Below are 24,437 nucleotides of genomic sequence, written 5' to 3'. Positions count from 1 at the left end.
GCACGGCTATCTATCAGGTAGCGGGGCCTATAGCGTAGGAAGTCCTATGTACAGTAGCGAGGCCATAGCGTAGCCAGGCTCTATTACAGGTAGCGAGGCCATAGACGTAGCAAGGCTATATACAGTAGCGAGGCCATAGAGTAGGAAGGCTATATACAGTAGCGAGGCCATAGAGTAGCAAGGCTATATACAGTAGCGAGGCCATAGAGTAGCAAGGCTATATACAGTAGCGAGGCCATAGAGTAGCAAGGCTATATACAGTAGCGAGGCCATAGAGTAGCAAGGCTATATACAGTAGCGAGGCCATAGAGTAGGAAGGCTATATACAGTAGCGAGGCCATAGAGTAGGAAGGCTATATACAGTAGCGAGGCCATAGAGTAGCAAGGCTATATACAGTAGCGAGGCCATAGAGTAGCAAGGCTATATACAGTAGCGAGGCCATAGAGTAGCAAGGCTCTATACAGTAGCGAGGCCATAGAGTAGGAAGGCTATATACAGTAGCGCAAGGCCATAGAGAGTAGCAAGGCTATATACAGTAGCGAGGCCATAGAGTAGGAAGGCTATATACAGTAGCGAGGCCATAGAGTAGCAAGGCTATATACAGTAGCGAGGCCATAGAGTAGCAAGGCTATATACAGTAGCGAGGCCATAGAGTAGCAAGGCTATATACAGTAGCGAGGCCATAGAGTAGCAAGGCTATATACAGTATAGAGGCAAGGCTATAGAGTAGGAAGGCTATATACAGTAGCGAGGCCATAGAGTAGCAAGGCTATACAGTAGTAGCGAGGCCATAGAGTAGGAAGGCTAAGTATACAGTAGCGAGGCCATAGAGTAGGAAGGCTATATACAGTAGCGAGGCCATAGAGTAGCAAGGCTATATACAGTAGCGAGGCCATAGAGTAGCAAGGCTATATACAGTAGCGAGGCCATAGAGTAGCAAGGCTACATACAGTAGCGAGGCCATAGAGTAGCAAGGCTATATACAGTAGCGAGGCCATAGAGTAGGAAGGCTATATACAGTAGCGAGGCCATAGAGTAGCAAGGCTATATACAGTAGAGAGGCCATAGAGTAGGAAGGCTATATACAGTAGCGAGGCCATAGAGTAGGAAGGCTATATACAGTAGAGAGGCCATAGAGTAGGAAGGCTATATACAGTAGCGAGGCCATAGAGTAGGAAGGCTAAATACAGTAGCGAGGCCATAGAGTAGGAAGGCTATATACAGTAGCGAGGCCATAGAGTAGGAAGGCTAAATACAGTAGCGAGGCCATAGAGTAGGAAGGCTATATACAGTAGCGAGGCCATAGAGTAGGAAGGCTATATACAGTAGCGAGGCCATAGAGTAGGAAGGCTATATACAGTAGCGAGGCCATAGAGTAGGAAGGCTATATACAGTAGCGAGGCCATAGAGTAGGAAGGCTATATACAGTAGCGAGGCCATAGAGTAGCAAGGCTATATACAGTAGCGAGGCCATAGAGTAGCAAGGCTATATACAGTAGCGAGGCCATAGAGTAGGAAGGCTATATACAGTAGCGAGGCCATAGAGTAGGAAGGCTATATACAGTAGCGAGGCCATAGAGTAGGAAGGCTATATACAGTAGCGAGGCCATAGAGTAGGAAGGCTATATACAGTAGCGAGGCCATAGAGTAGGAAGGCTATATACAGTAGCGAGGCCATAGAGTAGCAAGGCTCTATACAGTAGCGAGGCCATAGAGTAGCAAGGCTATATACAGTAGCGAGGCCATAGAGTAGCAAGGCTATATACAGTAGAGGGGCTATAGAGTAGGAAGGCTCTATACAGTAGCGAGGCCATAGAGTAGCAAGGCTAAATACAGTAGAGGGGCTATAGAGTAGGAAGGCTATATACAGTAGCGAGGCCATAGAGTAGCAAGGCTCTATACAGTAGCGAGGCCATAGAGTAGCAAGGCTATATACAGTAGCGAGGCCATAGAGTAGCAAGGCTACATACAGTAGCGAGGCCATAGAGTAGGAAGGCTATATACAGTAGCGAGGGCCATAGAGTAGGAAGGCTACATACAGTAGCGAGGCCATAGAGTAGGAAGGCTATATACAGTAGCGAGGCCATAGAGTAGCAAGGCTATATACAGTAGCGAGGCCATAGCGTAGCAAGGCTATATACAGTAGCGAGGCCATAGAGTAGGAAGGCTATATACAGTAGCGAGGCCATAGAGTAGCAAGGCTATATACAGTAGCGAGGCCCATAGAGTAGGAAGGCTATATACAGTAGCGAGGCCATAGAGTAGCAAGGCTATATACAGTAGCGAGGCCATAGAGTAGCAAGGCTATATACAGTAGCGAGGCCATAGAGTAGGAAGGCTATATACAGTAGCGAGGCCATAGAGTAGCAAGGCTATATACAGTAGCGGGGCCATAGAGTAGGAAGGCTATATACAGTAGCGAGGCCATAGAGTAGCAAGGCTATATACAGTAGAGGGGCCATAGAGTAGGAAGGCTATATACAGTAGCGAGGCCATAGAGTAGCAAGGCTATATACAGTAGCGAGGCCATAGAGTAGCAAGGCTATATACAGTAGCGAGGCCATAGAGTAGCAAGGCTATATACAGTAGCGAGGCCATAGAGTAGCAAGGCTATATACAGTAGAGGGGCATAGAGTAGGAAGGCTCTATACAGTAGCGAGGCCATAGAGTAGCAAGGCTAAATACAGTAGAGGGGCTATAGAGTAGGAAGGCTATATACAGTAGCGAGGCCATAGAGTAGCAAGGCTCTATACAGTAGCGAGGCCATAGAGTAGCAAGGCTATATACAGTAGCGAGGCCATAGAGTAGCAAGGCTATATACAGTAGCGAGGCCATAGAGTAGCAAGGCTATATACAGTAGCGAGGCCATAGAGTAGGAAGGCTATATACAGTAGCGAGGCCATAGAGTAGGAAGGCTATATACAGTAGCGAGGCCATAGAGTAGCAAGGCTATATACAGTAGCGAGGCCATAGAGTAGCAAGGCTATATACAGTAGCGAGGCCATAGAGTAGCAAGGCTATATACAGTAGCGAGGCCATAGAGTAGGAAGGCTATATACAGTAGCGAGGCCATAGAGTAGCAAGGCTATATACAGTAGCGAGGCCATAGAGTAGCAAGGCTATATACAGTAGCGAGGCCATAGAGTAGGAAGGCTATATACAGTAGCGAGGCCATAGAGTAGCAAGGCTATATACAGTAGCGAGGCCATAGAGTAGCAAGGCTATATACAGTAGCGAGGCCATAGAGTAGCAAGGCTATATACAGTAGCGAGGCCATAGAGTAGGAAGGCTATATACAGTAGCGAGGCCATAGAGTAGCAAGGCTATATACAGTAGCGAGGCCATAGAGTAGCAAGGCTATATACAGTAGCGAGGCCATAGAGTAGCAAGGCTATATACAGTAGAGGGGCTATAGAGTAGGAAGGCTATATACAGTAGCGAGGCCATAGAGTAGCAAGGCTATATACAGTAGAGGGGCTATAGAGTAGGAAGGCTATATACAGTAGCGAGGCCATAGAGTAGCAAGGCTATATACAGTAGCGAGGCCATAGAGTAGCAAGGCTATATACAGTAGCGAGGCCATAGAGTAGCAAGGCTATATACAGTAGCGAGGCCATAGAGTAGCAAGGCTATATACAGTAGCGAGGCCATAGAGTAGGAAGGCTATATACAGTAGCGAGGCCATAGAGTAGCAAGGCTATATACAGTAGAGAGGCCATAGAGTAGGAAGGCTATATACAGTAGCGAGGCCATAGAGTAGGAAGGCTATATACAGTAGCGAGGCCATAGAGTAGGAAGGCTATATACAGTAGCGAGGCCATAGAGTAGGAAGGCTATATACAGTAGCGAGGCCATAGAGTAGGAAGGCTATATACAGTAGCGAGGCCATAGAGTAGGAAGGCTATATACAGTAGCGAGGCCATAGAGTAGGAAGGCTATATACAGTAGCGAGGCCATAGAGTAGGAAGGCTATATACAGTAGCGAGGCCATAGAGTAGGAAGGCTAAATACAGTAGCGAGGCCATAGAGTTTGAAGGCTATATACAGTAGCGAGGCCATAGAGTAGGAAGGCTTATACAGTAGCGAGGCCATAGAGTAGAAGGCTATATACAGTAGCGAGGCCATAGAGTAGCAAGGCTATATACAGTAGCGAGGCCATAGAGTAGCAAGGCTATAATACAGTAGCGAGGCCATAGAGAGGAAGGCTATATACAGTAGCGAGGCCATAGAGTAGGAAGGCTATATGACAGTAGGGCCGAGGGGCATAGAGTAGCGAGGGCATAGAGTAGGAAGGCTATATACAGTAGCGAGGCCATAGAGTAGGAAGGCTATATACAAGTAGCGAGGCCATAGAGTAGCAAGGCTCTATACAGTAGCGAGGCCATAGAGTAGCAAGGCTATATACAGTAGCGAGGCCATAGAGGTAGCAAGGCTATATACAGTAGAGGGGCTATAGAGTAGGAAGGCTCTATACAGTAGCGAGGCCATAGAGTAGCAAGGCTAAATACAGTAGAGGGGCTATAGAGTAGGAAGGCTATATACAGTAGCGAGGCCATAGAGTAGCAAGGCTCTATACAGTAGCGAGGCCATAGAGTAGCAAGGCTATATACAGTAGCGAGGCCATAGAGTAGCAAGGCTACATACAGTAGCGAGGCCATAGAGTAGGAAGGCTATATACAGTAGCGAGGCCATAGAGTAGGAAGGCTACATACAGTAGCGAGGCCATAGAGTAGGAAGGCTATATACAGTAGCGAGGCCATAGAGTAGCAAGGCTATATACAGTAGCGAGGCCATAGCGTAGCAAGGCTATATACAGTAGCGAGGCCATAGAGTAGGAAGGCTATATACAGTAGCGAGGCCATAGAGTAGCAAGGCTATATAAAATAGCGAGGCCATAGAGTAGGAAGGCTATATACAGTAGCGAGGCCATAGAGTAGCAAGGCTATATACAGTAGCGAGGCCATAGAGTAGCAAGGCTACATACAGTAGCGAGGCCATAGATTAGGAAGGCTACATACAGTAGCGAGGCCATAGAGTAGGAAGGCTATATACAGTAGCGAGGCCATAGAGTAGCAAGGCTATATACAGTAGCGAGGCCATAGAGTAGCAAGGCTATATACAGTAGCGAGGCCATAGAGTAGGAAGGCTATACAGTAGCGAGGCCATAGAGTAGCAAGGGCTATATACAGTAGCGAGGCCATAGAGTAGGAAGGCTATATACAGTAGCGAGGCCATAGAGTAGCAAGGCTATATACAGTAGCGAGGCCATAGAGTAGGAAGGCTATATACAGTAGCGAGGCCATAGAGTAGCAAGGCTATATACAGTAGCGAGGCCATAGAGTAGCAAGGCTCTATACAGTAGCGAGGCCATAGAGTAGGAAGGCTATATACAGTAGCGAGGCCATAGAGTAGCAAGGCTATATACAGTAGCGAGGCCATAGAGTAGCAAGGCTATATACAGTAGCGAGGCCATAGAGTAGCAAGGCTATATACAGTAGCGAGGCCAATAGAGTAGGAAGGCTATATACAGTAGCGAGGCCATAGAGTAGGCAAGGCTATATACAGTAGAGAGGCCATAGAGTAGGAAGGCTATATACAGTAGCGAGGCCATAGAGTAGCAAGGCTATATACAGTAGTGAGGCCATAGAGTAGCAAGGCTATATACAGTAGCGAGGCCATAGAGTAGCAAGGCTATATACAGTAGCGAGGCCATAGAGTAGGAAGGCTATATACAGTAGCGAGGCCATAGAGTAGCAAGGCTATATACAGTAGAGAGGCCATAGAGTAGGAAGGCTATATACAGTAGCGAGGCCATAGAGTAGCAAGGCTATATACAGTAGCGAGGCCATAGAGTAGGAAGGCTATATACAGTAGCGAGGCCATAGAGTAGCAAGGCTATATACAGTAGCGAGGCCATAGAGTAGGAAGGCTATATACAGTAGCGAGGCCATAGAGTAGGAAGGCTAATACAGTAGCGAGGCCATAGAGTAGAAGGCTATATACAGTAGCGATGCCATAGAGTAGAAGGCTAATACAGTAGCGAGGCCATAGAGTAGGAAGGCTATATACAGTAGCGAGGCCATAGAGTAGGAAGGCTATATACAGTAGCGAGGCCATAGAGTAGGAAGGCTATATACAGTAGCGAGGCCATAGAGTAGGAAGGCTATATACAGTAGCGAGGGCCATAGAGTAGCAAGGCTATATACAGTAGCGAGGCCCATAGAGTAGGGAAGGCTATATACAGTAGCGAGGCCATAGAGTAGAAGGCTATATACAGTAGGAGGCCATAGAGTAGGAAGGCATATACAGTAGCGAGGGCCATAGAGTAGGAAGGCTATATACAGTAGCGAGGCCATAGAGTAGGAAGGCTATATACGTAGCGAGGCCATAGAGTAGGAAGGCTATATACAGTAGCGAGGCCATAGAGTAGCGAAGGCTATATACAGTAGCGAGGCCATACGAGTAGCAGGTATATACAGTAGGAGGCCATAGAGTAGGAAGGCTATATACAGTAGCGAGGCCATAGAGTAGGAAGGCTATATACAGTAGCGAGGCCATAGAGTAGCAAGGCTATATACAGTACGAGGCCATAGAGTAGAAGGCTATATACCGTAGCGAGGCCATAGAGTAGGAAGGCTATATACAGTACGAGGCCATAGAGAGGAAGCTATATACAGTAGCGAGGCCATAGAGTAGGCAAGGCTATATACAGTAGCGAGGCCATAGAGTAGGAAGGCTATATACAGTAGCGAGGCCATAGAGTAGGAAGGCTATATACAGTAGCGAGGCCATAGAGTAGGAAGGCTATATACAGTAGCGAGGCCATAGAGTAGCAAGGCTATATACAGTAGCGAGGCCATAGAGTAGGAAGGCTATATACAGTAGCGAGGCCATAGAGGTAGCAAGGCTATATACAGTAGCGAGGCCATAGAGTAGGAAGGCTATATACAGTAGCGAGGCCATAAGTTAGGAAGCTATATACAGTAGCGAGGCCATAGAGTAGGAAGGCTATAATACAGTAGCGAGGCCATAGAGGAGGAAGGCTATATACAGTAGCGGAGGCCCATAGAGTAGGAAGCTATATACAGTCAGCGAGCCATAGAGGTGGCAAGGCTATATACAGTAAGCCGGGCCATAGAGTAGGAAGGCCTATATACAGTAGCGGAGGGCTATTAGAGTAAGCAAGGCTATATACAGCTAGCGAGGCCATTAGAGTAGGGAAGGCTATATACCAGTAGCGGAGGCCATAGAGTAGCAAGGCTATATACAGTAGCGAGGCCATAGAGTAGGAAGGCTATATACAGTAGCGAGGCCATAGAGTAGCAAGGCTATATACAGTAGCGAGGCCATAGAGTAGGAAGGCTATATACAGTAGCGAGGCCATAGAGTAGGAAGGCTATATACAGTAGCGAGGCCATAGAGTAGGAAGGCTATATACAGTAGCGAGGCCATAGAGTAGCAAGGCTATATACAGTAGCGAGGCCATAGAGTAGGAAGGCTATATACAGTAGCGAGGCCATAGAGTAGGAAGGCTATATACAGTAGCGAGGCCATAGAGTAGGAAGGCTATATACAGTAGCGAGGCCATAGAGTAGGAAGGCTATATACAGTAGCGAGGCCATAGAGTAGGAAGGCTATATACAGTAGCGAGGCCATAGAGTAGGAAGGCTATATACAGTAGCGAGGCCATAGAGTAGGAAGGCTATATACAGTAGCGAGGCCATAGAGTAGGAAGGCTATATACAGTAGCGAGGCCATAGAGTAGGAAGGCTATATACAGTAGCGAGGCCATAGAGTAGGAAGGCTATATACAGTAGCGAGGCCATAGAGTAGAAGGCTATATACAGTAGCGAGGCCATAGAGTAGCAAGGCTATATACAGTAGCGAGGCCATAGAGTAGGAAGGCTATATACAGTAGCGAGGCCATAGAGTAGCAAGGCTATATACAGTAGCGAGGCCATAGAGTAGGAAGGCTATATACCGTAGCGAGGCCATAGAGTAGAAGGCTATATACAGTAGCGAGGCCATTAGAGTAGGAAGGCTATATACAGTAGCGAGGCCATAGAGTAGGAAGGCTAGTATACAGTAGCGAGGCCATAGAGTAGGAAGGGCTATATACAGTAGCGATGGCCAAGAGTAGCAAGGCTATATACAGTAGCGAGGCCATAGAGTAGGAAGGCTATATACAGTAGCGAGGCCATAGAGTAGCAAGGCTTATACAGTAGCGAGGCCATAGAGTAGGAAGGCTATATACAGTAGCGAGGCAATAGAGTAGCAAGGCTATATACAGTAGCGAGGCCATAGAGTAGGAAGGCTATATACAGTAGCGAGGGCCATAGAGTAGCAAGGCTATATACAGTAGCGAGGCCATAGAGTAGGAAGGCTATATACAGTAGCGAGGCCATAGAGTAGGAAGGCTATATACAGTAGCGAGGCCATAGAGTAGAAGGTATCTACAGTAGCTAGGCTAATAGAGTAGCCAAGGCTTATCAGTAGCGAGGCCATAGAGTAGGAAGGCTATATACAGTAGCGAGGCCATAGAGTAGCAAGGCTATATACAGTAGCAGAGCCATAGAGTAGGAAGGCTATATACAGTAGCGAGGCCATAGAGTAGCAAGGCTATATACAGTAGCGAGGCCATAGGTAGGAAGGCTATATACAGTAGCGAGGCCATAGAGTAGCAAGGCTATATACAGTAGCGAGTCCAATAGAGTAGAAGGCTTTAATAAGAGTAGCGAGGCCATAGAGTAGGAAGGCTATATACAGTAGCGAGGCCATAGAGTAGGAAGGCTATATACCGTAGCGAAGGCCATTAGAGTAGCAAGGCTATATACAGTAGCGAGGCCATAGAGTAGGAAGGCTATATACAGTAGCGAGGCCATAGAGTAGGAAGGCTATATACAGTAGCGAGGCCATAGAGTAGCAAGGCTATATACAGTAGCGAGGCCATAGAGTAGCAAGGCTATATACAGTAGCGAGGCCATAGAGTAGGAAGGCTATATACAGTAGCGAGGCCATAGAGTAGCAAGGCTATATACAGTAGCGAGGCCATAGAGTAGCAAGGCTATATACAGTAGCGAGGCCATAGAGTAGGAAGGCTATATACAGTAGCGAGGCCATAGAGTAGGAAGGCTATATACAGTAGCGAGGCCATAGAGTAGGAAGGCTATATACAGTAGCGAGGCCATAGAGTAGGAAGGCTATATACAGTAGCGAGGCCATAGAGTAGGAAGGCTATATACAGTAGCGAGGCCATAGAGTAGGAAGGCTATATACAGTAGCGAGGCCATAGAGTAGGAAGGCTATATACAGTAGCGAGGCCATAGAGTAGGAAGGCTATATACAGTAGCGAGGCCATAGAGTAGGCAAGGCTATTACCAGTTAGCGAGGCCATAGAAGGTAAGGAAGGCTATATAAGTAACGAGGCCATAGAGTAGGAAGGCTATATACAGTAGCGAGGCCATAGAGTAGCAAGGCTAATATACAGTAGCGAGGCCATAGTAGCAAGGCTAATACAGTAGCGAGGCCATAGAGTAGCGAAGGCTATATACAGTAGCGAGCCATAGAGTAGGAAGGCTAATACAGTAGCGAGGCCATAGAGTAGCAAGGCTATATACAGTAGCGAGCCATAGAGTAGGAAGGCTATATAACAGTAGCGAGGCCATAGAGTAGCAAGGCTATATACAGTAGCGAAGGCCATAGAGTAGCAAGGCTATATACAGTAGCGAGGCCATAGAGTAGGAAGGCTATATACAGTGTAGCGAGGCCATAGAGTAGGAAGGCTATATACAGTAGTCGGAGGCCATAGAGTAGGAAGGCTATATACAGTAGCGAGGGACATAGAGTAGCAGGCTATATACAGTAGCGAGGCCATAGAGTAGCAAGGCTATATACAGTAGCGAGGCCATAGAGTAGGAAGGCTATATACAGTAGCGAGGCCATAGAGTAGGAAGGCTATATACAGTAGCGAGGCCATAGAGTAGGAAGGCTATATACAGTAGCGAGGCCATAGAGTAGGAAGGCTATATACAGTAGCGAGGCCATAGAGTAGGAAGGCTATATACAGTAGCGAGGCCATAGAGTAGGAAGGCTATATACAGTAGCGAGGCCATAGAGTAGCAAGGCTATATACAGTAGCGAGGCCATAGAGTAGCAAGGCTATATACAGTAGCGAGGCCATAGAGTAGGAAGGCTATATACAGTAGCGAGGCCATAGAGTAGCAAGGCTATATACAGTAGCGAGGCCATAGAGTAGGAAGGCTATATACAGTAGCGAGGCCATAGAGTAGCAAGGCTATATACAGTAGCGAGGCCATAGAGTAGGAAGGCTATATACAGTAGCGAGGCCATAGAGTAGCAAGGCTATATACAGTAGCGAGGCCATAGAGTAGCAAGGCTATATACAGTAGCGAGGCCATAGAGTAGGAAGGCTATATACAGTAGCGAGGCCATAGAGTAGGAAGGCTATATACAGTAGCGAGGCCATAGAGTAGCAAGGCTAAATACAGTAGCGAGGCTATAGAGTAGCAAGGCTATATACAGTAGCGAGGCCATAGAGTAAGGAAGGCTATATACAGTAGCGAGAGCCATAGAGTAGGAAGGCCTATATACAGTAGCGAGGCCATAGAGTAGGAAGGCATATACAGTAGCGAGGCCATAGAGTAGGAAGGCTATATACAGTAGCGAGGCCATAGAGTAGGGAAGGCTATATACAGTAGCGAGGGCCATAGAGTAGGAAGGCTATATACAGTAGGCGAGGCCATAGAGTAGGAAGGCTATATACAGTAGCGAGGCCATAGAGTAGGAAGGCTATATACAGTAGCGAGGCCATAGAGTAGGAAGGCTATATACAGTAGCGAGGCCATAGAGTAGCAAGGCTATATACAGTAGCGAGGCCATAGAGTAGCAAGGCTATATACAGTAGCGAGGCCATAGAGTAGGAAGGCTATATACAGTAGCGAGGCCATAGAGTAGCAAGGGCTATATACAGTAGCGAGGCCATAGAGTAAGCAAGGCTATATACAGTAGCGAGGCCATAGAGTAGGAAGGCTATATACAGTAGCGAGGCCATAGAGTAGGAAGGGCTATATACAGTAGCGAGGCCATAGAGTAGGAAGGCTATATACAGTAGCGAGGCCATGAGTAGGAAGGCTATATACAGTAGCGAGGCCATAGAGTAGGAAGGCTATATACAGTAGCGAGGCCATAGAGTAGGAAGGCTATATACAGTAGCGAGGCCATAGAGTAGGAAGGCTATATACAGTAGCGAGGCCATAGAGTAGGAAGGCTATATACAGTAGCGGAGGCCATAGAGTAGGAAGGCTATATACAGTAGCGAGGCCATAGAGTAGCAAGGCTATATACAGTAGCGAGGCCATAGAGTAGGAAGGCTATATACAGTAGCGAGGCCATAGAGTAGCAAGGCTAATATACAGTAGCGAGGCCATAGAGTAGGAAGGCTATATACAGTAGCGAGGCCATAGAGTAGGAAGGCTATATACAGTAGCGAGGCCATAGAGTAGGAAGGCTATATACAGTAGCGAGGCCATAGAGTAGGAAGGCTATATACAGTAGCGAGGCCATAGAGTAGCAAGGCTATATACAGTAGCGAGGCCATAGAGTAGGAAGTCTATATACAGTAGCGAGGCCATAGAGTAGCAAGGCTATATTACAGTAGCGAGGCCATAGAGTAGCAAGGCTATATACAGTAGCGAGGCCATAGAGTAGGAAGGCTATATACAGTAGCTGAGGCCATAGAGTAGGAAGGCTATATACAGTAGCGAGGCCATAGAGTAGGAAGGCTATATACAGTAGCGAGGCCATAGAGTAGCAAGGCTATATACAGTAGCGAGGCCATAGAGTAGGAAGGCTATATACAGTAGCGAGGCCATAGAGTAGGAAGGCTATATACAGTAGAGGGGCTATAGAGTAGGAAGGCTATATACAGTAGCGAGGTCATAGAGTAGGAAGGCTATATACAGTAGCGAGGCCATAGAGTAGCAAGGCTATATACAGTAGCGAGGCCATAGAGTAGGAAGGCTATATACAGTAGCGAGGCCATAGAGTAGGAAGGCTATATACAGTAGCGAGGCCATAGAGTAGGAAGGCTATATACAGTAGCGAGGCCATAGAGTAGGAAGGCTATATACAGTAGCGAGGCCATAGAGTAGCAAGGCTAAATACAGTAGCGAGGCTATAGAGTAGCAAGGCTATATACAGTAGCGAGGCCATTAGAGTAGGAAGGCTATATACAGTAGCGAGGCCATAGAGTAGGAAGGCTATATACAGTAGCGAGGCCATAGAGTAGGAAGGCTATATACAGTAGCGAGGCCATAGAGTAGGAAGGCTATATACAGTAGCGAGGCCATAGAGTAGGAAGGCTATATACAGTAGCGAGGCCATAGAGTAGGAAGGCTATATACAGTAGCGAGGCCATAGAGTAGCAAGGCTATATACAGTAGCGAGGCCATAGAGTAGCAAGGCTATATACAGTAGCGAGGCCATAGAGTAGGAAGGCTAATACAGTAGCGAGGCCATAGAGTAGCAAGGCTATATACAGTAGCGAGTCCATAGAGTAGGAAGGCTAAATACAGTAGCGAGGCCATAGAGTAGCAAGGCTATATACAGTAGCGAGGCCATAGAGTAGGAAGGCTATATACAGTAGCGAGGCCATAGAGTAGCAAGGCTATATACAGTAGCGAGGCCATAGAGTAGCAAGGCTATATACAGTAGCGAGGCCATAGAGTAGGAAGGCTATATACAGTAGCGAGGCCATAGAGTAGGAAGGCTATATACAGTAGCGAGGCCATAGAGTAGCAAGGCTAAATACAGTAGCGAGGCTATAGAGTAGCAAGGCTATATACAGTAGCGAGGCCATAGAGTAGGAAGGCTATATACAGTAGCGAGGCCATAGAGTAGGAAGGCTATATACAGTAGCGAGGCCATAGAGTAGGAAGGCTATATACAGTAGCGAGGCCATAGAGTAGGAAGGCTATATACAGTAGCGAGGCCATAGAGTAGGAAGGCTATATACAGTAGCGAGGCCATAGAGTAGGAAGGCTATATACAGTAGCGAGGCCATAGAGTAGGAAGGCTATATACAGTAGCGAGGCCATAGAGTAGGAAGGCTATATACAGTAGCGAGGCCATAGAGTAGCAAGGCTATATACAGTAGCGAGGCCATAGAGTAGCAAGGCTATATACAGTAGCGAGGCCATAGAGTAGGAAGGCTATATACAGTAGCGAGGCCATAGAGTAGCAAGGCTATATACAGTAGCGAGGCCATAGAGTAGCAAGGCTATATACAGTAGCGAGGCCATAGAGTAGGAAGGCTATATACAGTAGCGAGGCCATAGAGTAGGAAGGCTATATACAGTAGCGAGGCCATAGAGTAGGAAGGCTATATACAGTAGCGAGGCCATAGAGTAGGAAGGCTATATACAGTAGCGAGGCCATAGAGTAGGAAGGCTATATACAGTAGCGAGGCCATAGAGTAGGAAGGCTATATACAGTAGCGAGGCCATAGAGTAGGAAGGCTATATACAGTAGCGAGGCCATAGAGTAGGAAGGCTATATACAGTAGCGAGGCCATAGAGTAGGAAGGCTATATACAGTAGCGAGGCCATAGAGTAGCAAGGCTATATACAGTAGCGAGGCCATAGAGTAGGAAGGCTATATACAGTAGCGAGGCCATAGAGTAGCAAGGCTATATACAGTAGCGAGGCCATAGAGTAGGAAGGCTATATACAGTAGCGAGGCCATAGAGTAGGAAGGCTATATACAGTAGCGAGGCCATAGAGTAGGAAGGCTATATACAGTAGCGAGGCCATAGAGTAGGAAGGCTATATACAGTAGCGAGGCCATAGAGTAGCAAGGCTATATACAGTAGCGAGGCCATAGAGTAGGAAGTCTATATACAGTAGCGAGGCCATAGAGTAGCAAGGCTATATACAGTAGCGAGGCCATAGAGTAGCAAGGCTATATACAGTAGCGAGGCCATAGAGTAGGAAGGCTATATACAGTAGCGAGGCCATAGAGTAGGAAGGCTATATACAGTAGCGAGGCCATAGAGTAGGAAGGCTATATACAGTAGCGAGGCCATAGAGTAGGAAGGCTATATACAGTAGCGAGGCCATAGAGTAGGAAGGCTATATACAGTAGCGAGGCCATAGAGTAGCAAGGCTATATACAGTAGCGAGGCCATAGAGTAGGAAGGCTATATACAGTAGCGAGGCCATAGAGTAGGAAGGCTATATACAGTAGCGAGGCCATAGAGTAGGAAGGCTATATACAGTAGCGAGGCCATAGAGTAGGAAGGCTATATACAGTAGCGAGGCCATAGAGTAGCAAGGCTATATACAGTAGCGAGGCCATAGAGTAGGAAGGCTATATACAGTAGCGAGGCCATAGAGTAGCAAGGCTATATACAGTAGCGAGGCCATAGAGTAGGAAGGCTATATACAGTAGCGAGGCCATAGAGTAGCAAGGCTATATACAGTAGCGAGGCCATAGAGTAGGAAGGCTATATACAGTAGCGAGGCCATAGAGTAGGAAGGCTATATACAGTAGCGAGGCCATAGAGTAGGAAGGCTATATACAGTAGCGAGGCCATAGAGTAGGAAGGCTATATACAGTAGCGAGGCCATAGAGTAGGAAGGCTATATACAGTAGCGAGGCCATAGAGTAGCAAGGCTATATACAGTAGCGAGGCCATAGAGTAGGAAGGCTATATACAGTAGCGAGGCCATAGAGTAGGAAGGCTATATACAGTAGCGAGGCCATAGAGTAGGAAGGCTATATACAGTAGCGAGGCCATAGAGTAGGAAGGCTATATACAGTAGCGAGGCCATAGAGTAGCAAGGCTATATACAGTAGCGAGGCCATAGAGTAGGAAGGCTATATACAGTAGCGAGGCCATAGAGTAGCAAGGCTATATACAGTAGCGAGGCCATAGAGTAGGAAGGCTATATACAGTAGCGAGGCCATAGAGTAGCAAGGCTATATACAGTAGCGAGGCCATAGAGTAGGAAGGCTATATACAGTAGCGAGGCCATAGAGTAGGAAGGCTATATACAGTAGCGAGGCCATAGAGTAGGAAGGCTATATACAGTAGCGAGGCCATAGAGTAGGAAGGCTATATACAGTAGCGAGGCCATAGAGTAGGAAGGCTATATACAGTAGCGAGGCCATAGAGTAGGAAGGCTATATACAGTAGCGAGGCCATAGCGTAGGAAGGCTATATACAGTAGCGAGGCCATAGAGTAGGAAGGCTATATACAGTAGCGAGGCCATAGAGTAGGAAGGCTATATACAGTAGCGAGGCCATAGAGTAGGAAGGCTATATACAGTAGCGAGGCCATAGAGTAGGAAGGCTATATACAGTAGCGAGGCCATAGAGTAGCGAGGCTATATACAGACACCAGTTAGTCAGGCTTATTGAGGTAGTATGTACATGTAGATATGGTTAAAGTGACTATGCATATATGATGAACAGAGAATAGCAGTAGCGTAAAAGAGGGGTTAGAGGGGGTGGTGGGACACAATGCAGATAGCCCGGTTAGCCAATGTGGTTGGTCAGCCCAATTGAGGTAGTATGTACATGTAGATATGGTTAAAGTGTCTATACATATATGATAAACAGAGAGTAGCAGCAGCGTAAAACAGGGGGGGCACACAATGCAAATAGTCCAGGTAACCATCTGGTTACCTGTTCAGGAGTCTTATGGCTTGGGGGTAAAAACTGTTGAGAAGCCTTTTTGTCCTAGACTTGGCACTCCGGTACCACTTGCCATGTGGTAGTAGAGAGAACAGTCTATGACTGGGGTGGCTGGGGTCTTTTACAATTTTTACGTCCTTCCTCTGACACCGCCTGGTGTAGAGGTCCTGGATGGCAGGAAGCTTAGCCCCAGTGATGTACTGGGCCGTACGCACTACCCTCTGTAGTGCCTTGCGGTCAGAAGCCGAGCAATTGCTGTACCAGGCAGTGATGCAACCAACATGCTCTCGATGTTGCAGCTGTAGAACCTTTTGAGGATCTCAGGACCCATGCCAAATCTTTTCAGTTTCCTGAGGGGGAATAGGCTTTGTCATGCCCTCTATACGTGCCCTCTACATCTACACCTGTCAGTCTGGGGTAATACCTGTCTATAAATAACTGTCAGTCTGGGTTAATACCTGTCTATCTACACCTGTCAGTCTGGATTAATACCTGTCAGTCTGGATTAATACCTGTCAGTCTGGATTAATACCTGTCTATCTACACCTGTCAGTCTGGATTAATACCTATCAGTCTGGGTTAATACCTGTCTATCTATACCTGTCAGTCTGGGGTAATACCTGTCTATAAATAACTGTCAGTCTGGGTTAATACCTGTCTATCTACACCTGTCAGTCTGGATTAATACCTATCAGTCTGGGTTAATACCTGTCTATCTACACCTGTCAGTCTGGATTCATACCTATCAGTCTGGGTTAATACCTGTCTATCTATACCTGTCAGTCTGGGTTAATACCTGTCAGTCTGGATTAATACCTGTCTATCTACACCTGTCAGTCTGGATTAATACCTGTCAGTCTGGATTAATACCTGTCAGTCTGGATTAATACCTGTCTATCTACACCTGTCAGTCTGGATTAATACCTATCAGTCTGGGTTAATACCTGTCTATCTATACCTGTCAGTCTGGGGTAATACCTGTCTATAAATAACTGTCAGTCTGGGTTAATACCTGTCTATCTACACCTGTCAGTCTGGGTTAATACCTGTCTATCTACACCTGTCAGTCTGGATTCATACCTATCAGTCTGGGTTAATACCTGTCTATCTATACCTGTCAGTCTGGGTTAATACCTGTCAGTCTGGATTAATACCTGTCTATCTATACCTGTCAGTCTTGGTTAATACCTGTCAGTCTGGGATAATACCTGTCAGTCTGGGGTAATACCTGTCAGTCTGGGATAATACCTGTCAGTCTGTGTTAATACCTGTCTATCTATACCTGTCAGTCTGGGTTAATACCTGTCAGTCTGTGTTAATACCTGTCTATCTATACCTGTCAGTCTGGGTTAATACCTGTCTATCTATACCTGTCAATTGGGGTTAATACCTGTTAGTCTGGGTTAATACCTGTCTATCTGGTTTAATACCTGTCTATCTGGTTTAATACCTGTCTGTCTTGGTTCATACCTGTCTGTCTTGGTTCATACCTGTCTGTCTGGGTTAATACCTGTCAGTCTGGGTTAATACCTGTCAGTCTGGGTTAATACCTGTCAGTCTGGATTAATACCTGCCAGTTTGGGTTAATACCTGTCTATCTACACCTGTCAGTCTGGGTTAATACCTGTCTATCTATACCTGTCTGTCTACACCTGTCTGTCTGGGTTAATGTCTGTCTGTCTGTCTGTCTGTCTGTCTGTCTGTCTGTCTGTCTGTCTGTCTGTCTGTCTGTCTGTCTGTCTGTCTGTCTGTCTGTCTGTCTGTCTGTCTGTCTGTCTGTGTTAAGGTGCTTTGTGTTGCTACTTCCTCCACTCTGACAGACAGACAGACAGACAGACAGACAGACAGACAGACAGACAGACAGACAGACAGACAGACAGGTATTGTCAAAGACAGGTATTAACCCAGACAGACAGACAGACAGACAGTTATTACCCCAGACAGACAGTTATAGACAGACAGACATGTATGAACACAGAAAGACCGGTATAGACAGACAGACGGATATTAAGCCAGAGAGACCGGTATAGACAGACAGACTGGTTTTAAGCCAGCCAGCCAGCCAGACAGACAGACAGCCAGACAGACAGACAGACAGACAGACAGACTGGTTTTAAGCCAGCCAGCCAGACAGACAGACAGACAGACAGACAGACAGACAGCTCAAATCTACATGTAGAATGAGAGGAAGTTAGTGTGTGTGTGAGAGAGACCAAGATAATGCCGTGATTGTGTTAGCCTGCTGAGCTAAAGCGAAGTTAAACGGACGGACGGACAGACCAAGGTAATGCCATGATTGTATTAGCCATGACACTACCGGTACACTCTATATATAGCCTCGCTATTGTTATTTTACTGCTTCTGTCTAATTATTTGTTACTTGTTATTTTTAGTTTAACACTTATTTTTTCTTAAAACGTCTTAAAGTATTGTTGGTTAAGGGCTTGTAAGTAAGCATTTCACTGTAAGGTCTAAACCTATTGTATTCAGCGCATGTGATTTGATTTTCTGAGTAAAGCCAAGGCAGACAAACAAACAGACCAAGGTAATGCCATGATTGTGTTAGCCTTCTGAGCTAAAGCTAAAGCAGACAAACGGAAAGACAGGCATGGCATGGCATGGCATGGGCATGTAATCCCACTCAATCTTAACACAATGACACACCCTCCTTTTCTCTCATTGAATATAATGGTACTCAATGTAGAGTCCTCAAACTGACCAGGCACATTATGTCCAACAGGTGTATAACGGACCATGTGGTGTGTGTATGTATCTCCCCAGGTGTTGAAGCCGTGGCTTGAAGGGGACCAGGTGTGGTTAGGCTGGTCTCAGTCTGTAAAGGTTAGAGTCACCAGAGAGCTGCTCATTAAACTGGTGTCTCATAAAATCACCTTCAAAATCTGGGACACCAAGGACAGGGTCTCTGCTAAAGCCAGGTATTGTACCACTCACACAGATTACAGACTAAAGACAGGCATTGTACCACTCACACAGATTACAGACTAAGGAATTGTAGCACATATTACAGACAAGGCCAGGCATTGTACCACTCACACAGATTACAGACTAAAGCCAGGTATTGTACCACAGATTATAGACTAAAACCAGGTATTATACCGCAGATTATAGACTAAGGCCATAAAATTGTACCACCGATTATAGACTAAGGCCAGGTATTGTACCACAGATTATAGACTAAAACCAGGTATTGTACCGCAGATTATAGACTAAGGCCATAAAATTGTACCACCGATTATAGACTAAGGCCAGGTATTGTACCACAGATTATGGACTAAAGCCAGGCATTGTACCACATATTAGAGACTAAAACCAGGTATTGTACCACAGATTATAGACTAAGGCTAGGTATTGTACCACAGATTATAGACTAAGGCCAGGTATTGTACCACAGATTATAGACTAAGGCCAGGTATTGTACCAGATATTATAGACTAAGGCCAGGTATTGTAACACAGATTATAGACTAAGGCCAGGTATTGTACCACAGATTATAGACTAAAGCCAGGTATTGTACAACAGATTATGGACTAAAGCCAGTTATTGTACCACAGATTATAGACTAAGGCCAGGTATTGTACCACAGATTATAGACTAAGGCCAAGAATTGTACCACAGATTATGGACTAAAGACAGGTATTGTACCACAGATTATAGACTTTGGCCAGGTATTGTACCACAGATTATAGACTAAAGCCAGGTATTGTACCATAGATTATAGACTAAAGCCAGGTATTGTACCACAGATTATAGACTAAAACCAGGTATTTTACCACAGATTATAGACTAAAACCAGGTATTTTAACACAGATTACAGACTAAGACCAGGAATTGTACCACAGATTATGGACTAAAGCCAGGTATTGTACCACAGATTATAGACTAAGGCCAGGTATTGTACCACAGATTATGGACTAAAACCAGGTATTTTACCACAGATTATAGACTAAGGCCAGGTATTGTACCACAGATTATAGACTAAAGCCAGGTATTGTACCACAGATTATGGACTAAAGCCAGGTATTGTACCACAGATTATAGACTAAGGCCAGGTATTGTACCACAGATTATAGACTAAAGCCAGGTATTGTACCACACATTATGGACTAAAGCCAGGTATTTTACCCCAGATTAGAGACTAAAACCAGGTATTGTACCACAGATTGTGGACTAAAGGCTCAATTGAATCTAGAGTACTGAAGAACTCCATTAACAGCGCGTTAGAAATGTTAAATCAACGTTCCTGGTTCAGTGGTAAATGCTGCATATCTCGGCTCAATCTGATATTAACTTTAGATTTCAGTAGTGATATAATGCTGAACCTCAGCGATACGGATTGAACTGAGCCCCAACAATGAATAAGTATGTAAACCTGTTGTTCAATGTAAGTGTGGATCAAAGTGTCTGCTTGCTTATTTATTGATCCAGATATGACCGACCCAAAACCTTCCGGCTGCCACAGGCCAAACCAGGGGAAGACAATGATCTAGGTAAGAGCTGCGGTTTTAACCTGTTTTAACTTCTAATAACATCACTGGGAATAATTTACATTTCCCAAACTCAGATAGTTGTGTGTTAGATTTGTTTTGGCCTACCCAGACTTTCAACAGTGTTTTAGTGTTCAGTTGTCAATAGTATTTTATACTGATGTTGTGCTACATTAATATAAGTGTGCTGGAGAATGTGTTCATGTTAATAACTGTCTTGAGGTATCTATCTGATAACTAGCTGGAGAATCAGAATGTGTTCATGTTAATAACTTCCATGAGGTATCTATCTGATGTCTAGGAGTAAATCTAGACTGAGGCAGCCAGAAGTAATCAAATAAACAATCTCCATCTGTGACCTGAGATCTGGGCTGGGGCAGTGTACTGGGCTTAGCTAAGCATAGACATAATACAATCTCCATCTGTGACCTGAGATCTGGGCTGGGGCAGTGTACTGGGCTTAGCTAAGCATAGACATAATACAATCTCCATCTGTGACCTGAGATCTGGGCTGGGGCAGTGTACTGGGCTTAGCTAAGCATAGACATAATACAATCATAATACAATCTCCATCTGTGACCTGAGATCTGGGCTGGGGCAGTGTACTGGGCTTAGCTAAGCATAGACATAATACAATCTCCATCTGTGACCTGAGATCTGGGCTGGGGCAGTGTACTGGGCTTAGCTAAGCATAGACATAATACAATCTCCATCTGTGACCTGAGATCTGGGCTGGGGCAGTGTACTGGGCTTAGCTAAGCATAGACATAATACAATCATAATACAATCTCCATCTGTGACCTGAGATCTGGGCTGGGGCAGTGTACTGGGCTTAGCTAAGCATAGACATAATACAATCATAATACAATCTCCATCTGTGACCTGAGATCTGGGCTGGGGCAGTGTACTGGGCTTAGCTAAGCATAGACATAATACAATCATAATACAATCTCCATCTGTGACCTGAGATCTGGGCTGGGGCAGTGTACTGGGCTTAGCTAAGCATAGACATAATACAATCTCCATCTGTGACCTGAGATCTGGGCTGGGGCAGTGTACTGGGCTTAGCTAAGCATAGACATAATACAATCTCCATCTGTGACCTGAGATCTGGGCTGGGGCAGTGTACTGGGCTTAGCTAAGCATAGACATAATACAATCATAATACAATCTCCATCTGTGACCTGAGATCTGGGCTGGGGCAGTGTACTAGGCTTAGCTAAGCATAGACATAATACAATCATAATACAATCTCCATCTGTGACCTGAGATCTGGGCTGGGGCAGTGTACTGGGCTTAGCTAATTGGCGGGTTGCTTTAACCAGGACACTGCGGAGCAGGAGTGTGATATTGGTCTCAAAATCTACCCCAATTTAGGAATGGGAGATTGCCTTGTACTCCTAATTGACCCATTATTCAAAATACTACATAAAGAAGACTGAAATACATCAAGTTTTTCATAAAACTGCCCTTTTCATCCTCGTGCGAACTAGTAGAAGCAACAGCAGACAGCAGACATTTTGGCAGTTGCATTTAACAACTAAGGATAGTCAGCCAATCAGGTCCTTTGATGTTCAATGCGATGTGCCATTCCATAATGGCTGCTGTGCCTAAGTTATCTATCATGAGGACAGTTTACTAAAAAATAGCAGTATTTCAATCTTCTCGTGTTGCATTTTGGATAATGGGTGAATTAGGAGTACAACGCCATCTCCCATCACTGGATTGAGGTACGTTTTCAGACCCATATCTCACACCGGCTCCGCGGTGTCCTGATCAAAGCCTTACAGGGAAGCATACTTACAATGACCATAAGGTCAGAAACTTATCATGGCTAAGCACTGGAAAACTGTCCCTGCCTGGTCTCCTCCTAATGCAGTGTTTCCCACTCATCTCCTGTAGCACCCCAGACAATTCCACTTATTAGGTCCAGAACTAGCACACCTGTTTCAACTAATCAAGGGCTTGATGATTGGTTGACCAGTTTAATCAGGTCTGCTGGTATTGGGGAAGATAAGTGAAAGGTCGGTTGGTTGTAGAGGAGAGGTTTGGGAAACACTTTCTCTACTGCAGGCATTTTATTTTGATGATAGCTACACAACTACATTTCTTAATAGCGATGTGCGTAGCTAGCTAATTCAGCCTCAAAACATGCAGGTGTCTTAGAATCCTAATAGAAGTTTTATTGAAATGTAAACAAACATTCTCACTGTGGCGATTCTTTAAACAAATGTTTAGGCCCTAGATTCAGTCAGTTACTGATGTGGTGATAAATCAAATCAAATTTGATTGCACACATACACATATGTAGCAGATGTTATTGCGGGTGCGGCAAAATGCTTGTGTTCCTAGCTCCAACAGTGAACTAGTATCTAACAGTACAGAGCTGGTGTAACTGAGTCAGGTTTGTAGGCCTCCTTGCTCACACACACTTATTCAGTTCTGCCCACAAATTGTCTATAGGATTGAGGTTAGGGCTTTGTGATGGCCACTCCAATACCTTGACTTTGTTGTCCTTAAGTCATTTTGACACAACTTTGGAAGTATGCTTGGGGTCATTGTCCATTTGGAAGACCCATTTGCGACCAAGCTTTACCTTCCTGACTGATGTCTTGAGATGTTGCTTCAATATATCCACATAATTTTCCTACCTCATGAAGCCATCTATTTTGTGAAGTGCACCAGTCTCTCCTGCAGCAAAGCACCCCCACAACATGATGCGGCCAACCATGCTTCATGGTTGGAATAGTGTTCTTTGGCTTGCAATCCTTCCCCTTTTTCCTCCAAACATAACAATGGTCATTATGTCCAAACTGTTCTATTTTGTTTCAGTAGACCAGAGGACATTTCTCCAGTAGGATCTTTGTCCCCATGTGCAGTTGCAAACCGTAGTCTGGCTTTTTTTGTGGCGGTTTTGGAGCAGTGGCTTCTTCCTTGCTGAGCGGCCTTTCAGGTTATGTCGATATAGGACTCGTTTTACTGTGGATATAGATACTTTTGTACCTGTTTCCTCCAGCATCTTCACAAGGTCCTTTGCTGCTGTTCTGGGATTTATTTGCACTTTTCGCACCAAAGTACGTTCATCTCTAGGAGACAGAACGCGTCTCCTTCCTGAGCAGTATGACGGCTGCGTGGTCCCATGGTGTTTATACTTGCGTACTATTGTTTGTACAGATGAATGTGGTACCTTCAGGCATTTTGAAACTGCTCCCAAGGATAAACCAGACTTGTAGAGGTCTACAATTTTTTTTCTGAGGTCTTGGCTGATTTCTTTTGATTTTCTCATGATTTCAAGCAAGGAGGCACTGAGGTTGAAGGTATGCCTTGAAATACATCCATAGGTACACCTCCAATTGACTCAAATGATGTCAATTAGCCTTCTAAAGCCATTACATAATTTTCTCGAATTTTCCAAGCTGTTTAAATGCACAGTCAAGTGAGTGTATGTATACTTCTGACCCACTGGAATTGGAATATAGTGAATTCTATGTTAAATCATCTGTCTGTAACAATTGTTGGAAAAATTACTTGTGTCATGCACAAAGTATATGTCCAAACCGACTTGCCAAAACTACAGTTTGTTAAACAGAAATGTGTGGAGTGATTGAAAAATGAGTTTTAATGACTCCAACCTAAGTGTATGTAAACTTCCGACTTCAACGGGACATATGAGATTAGTAAAGCAGTATGTAAACATTATTAAAGTGACTAGTATTCCATTATTAAAGTGGCCAGTGATTCCATGTCTATGTATATAGGGCAGCAGCCTCTAAGGTACAGGGTTGAGTAGCCAGGTGGTAGCCATCTAGGGATGGATATTGAACAGTCTGATGGCCTTGAGATAGAAGCTGTTTTCAGTCTCTCGGTCCCAGCTTTGATGCACCTGTACTGACTTTGCCTTCTAGATGATAGTGGGGTGAACCGGCAGTGGCTCAGGTGGTTGATGTTCTTGATGATCTCTTTGGCCTTCCTGTGACATTGGGTGCTGTAGGTGTCCCGTAGGGCAGGCAGTGTGACTTCAGGGATGCGTTGTGCAAACTGTACCACCCTCTGTAGAGCCCTGCGATTGCGGGCGGTGCAGTTTCCGTACTAGGTGGTTAAACAGCCCGACATGATGCTCTCAATTGTGCATCTGTAAAAGTTTGAGGGTCTTAGGGGCCCAACCAAATTTCTTCAGCCTCCTGAGGATGAAGATGGGCTCTTGTGCCTTCTTCTT

The 24,437-nt window shown here is 45.5% G+C and overlaps 1 protein-coding gene across 1 annotated transcript in view; it reads left to right on the top strand.

Moving 5' to 3' along the window:
• The window catches only part of LOC116374131 (uncharacterized protein KIAA1257-like), a 46,636-nt gene extending 22,413 nt beyond the window's left edge, over positions 1–24,223 (top strand). The window contains exons 3-5 of the mRNA XM_031823932.1: positions 18,498–18,652; positions 20,163–20,224; positions 24,213–24,223. Of these exons, the coding sequence (XP_031679792.1) occupies positions 18,498–18,652; positions 20,163–20,224; positions 24,213–24,223 (228 nt within the window). The remainder of the gene's footprint in view (positions 1–18,497; positions 18,653–20,162; positions 20,225–24,212) is intronic.
• Positions 24,224–24,437: the final 214 nt, after the last annotated feature.

This window comes from Oncorhynchus kisutch, linkage group LG5 (assembly GCF_002021735.2).
Source record: "Oncorhynchus kisutch isolate 150728-3 linkage group LG5, Okis_V2, whole genome shotgun sequence".
Lineage (NCBI taxonomy): Eukaryota > Metazoa > Chordata > Actinopteri > Salmoniformes > Salmonidae > Oncorhynchus > Oncorhynchus kisutch.
Note: the sequence above shows the minus strand (reverse complement) of the source record. Positions and strands in the feature narration are given on the sequence as shown.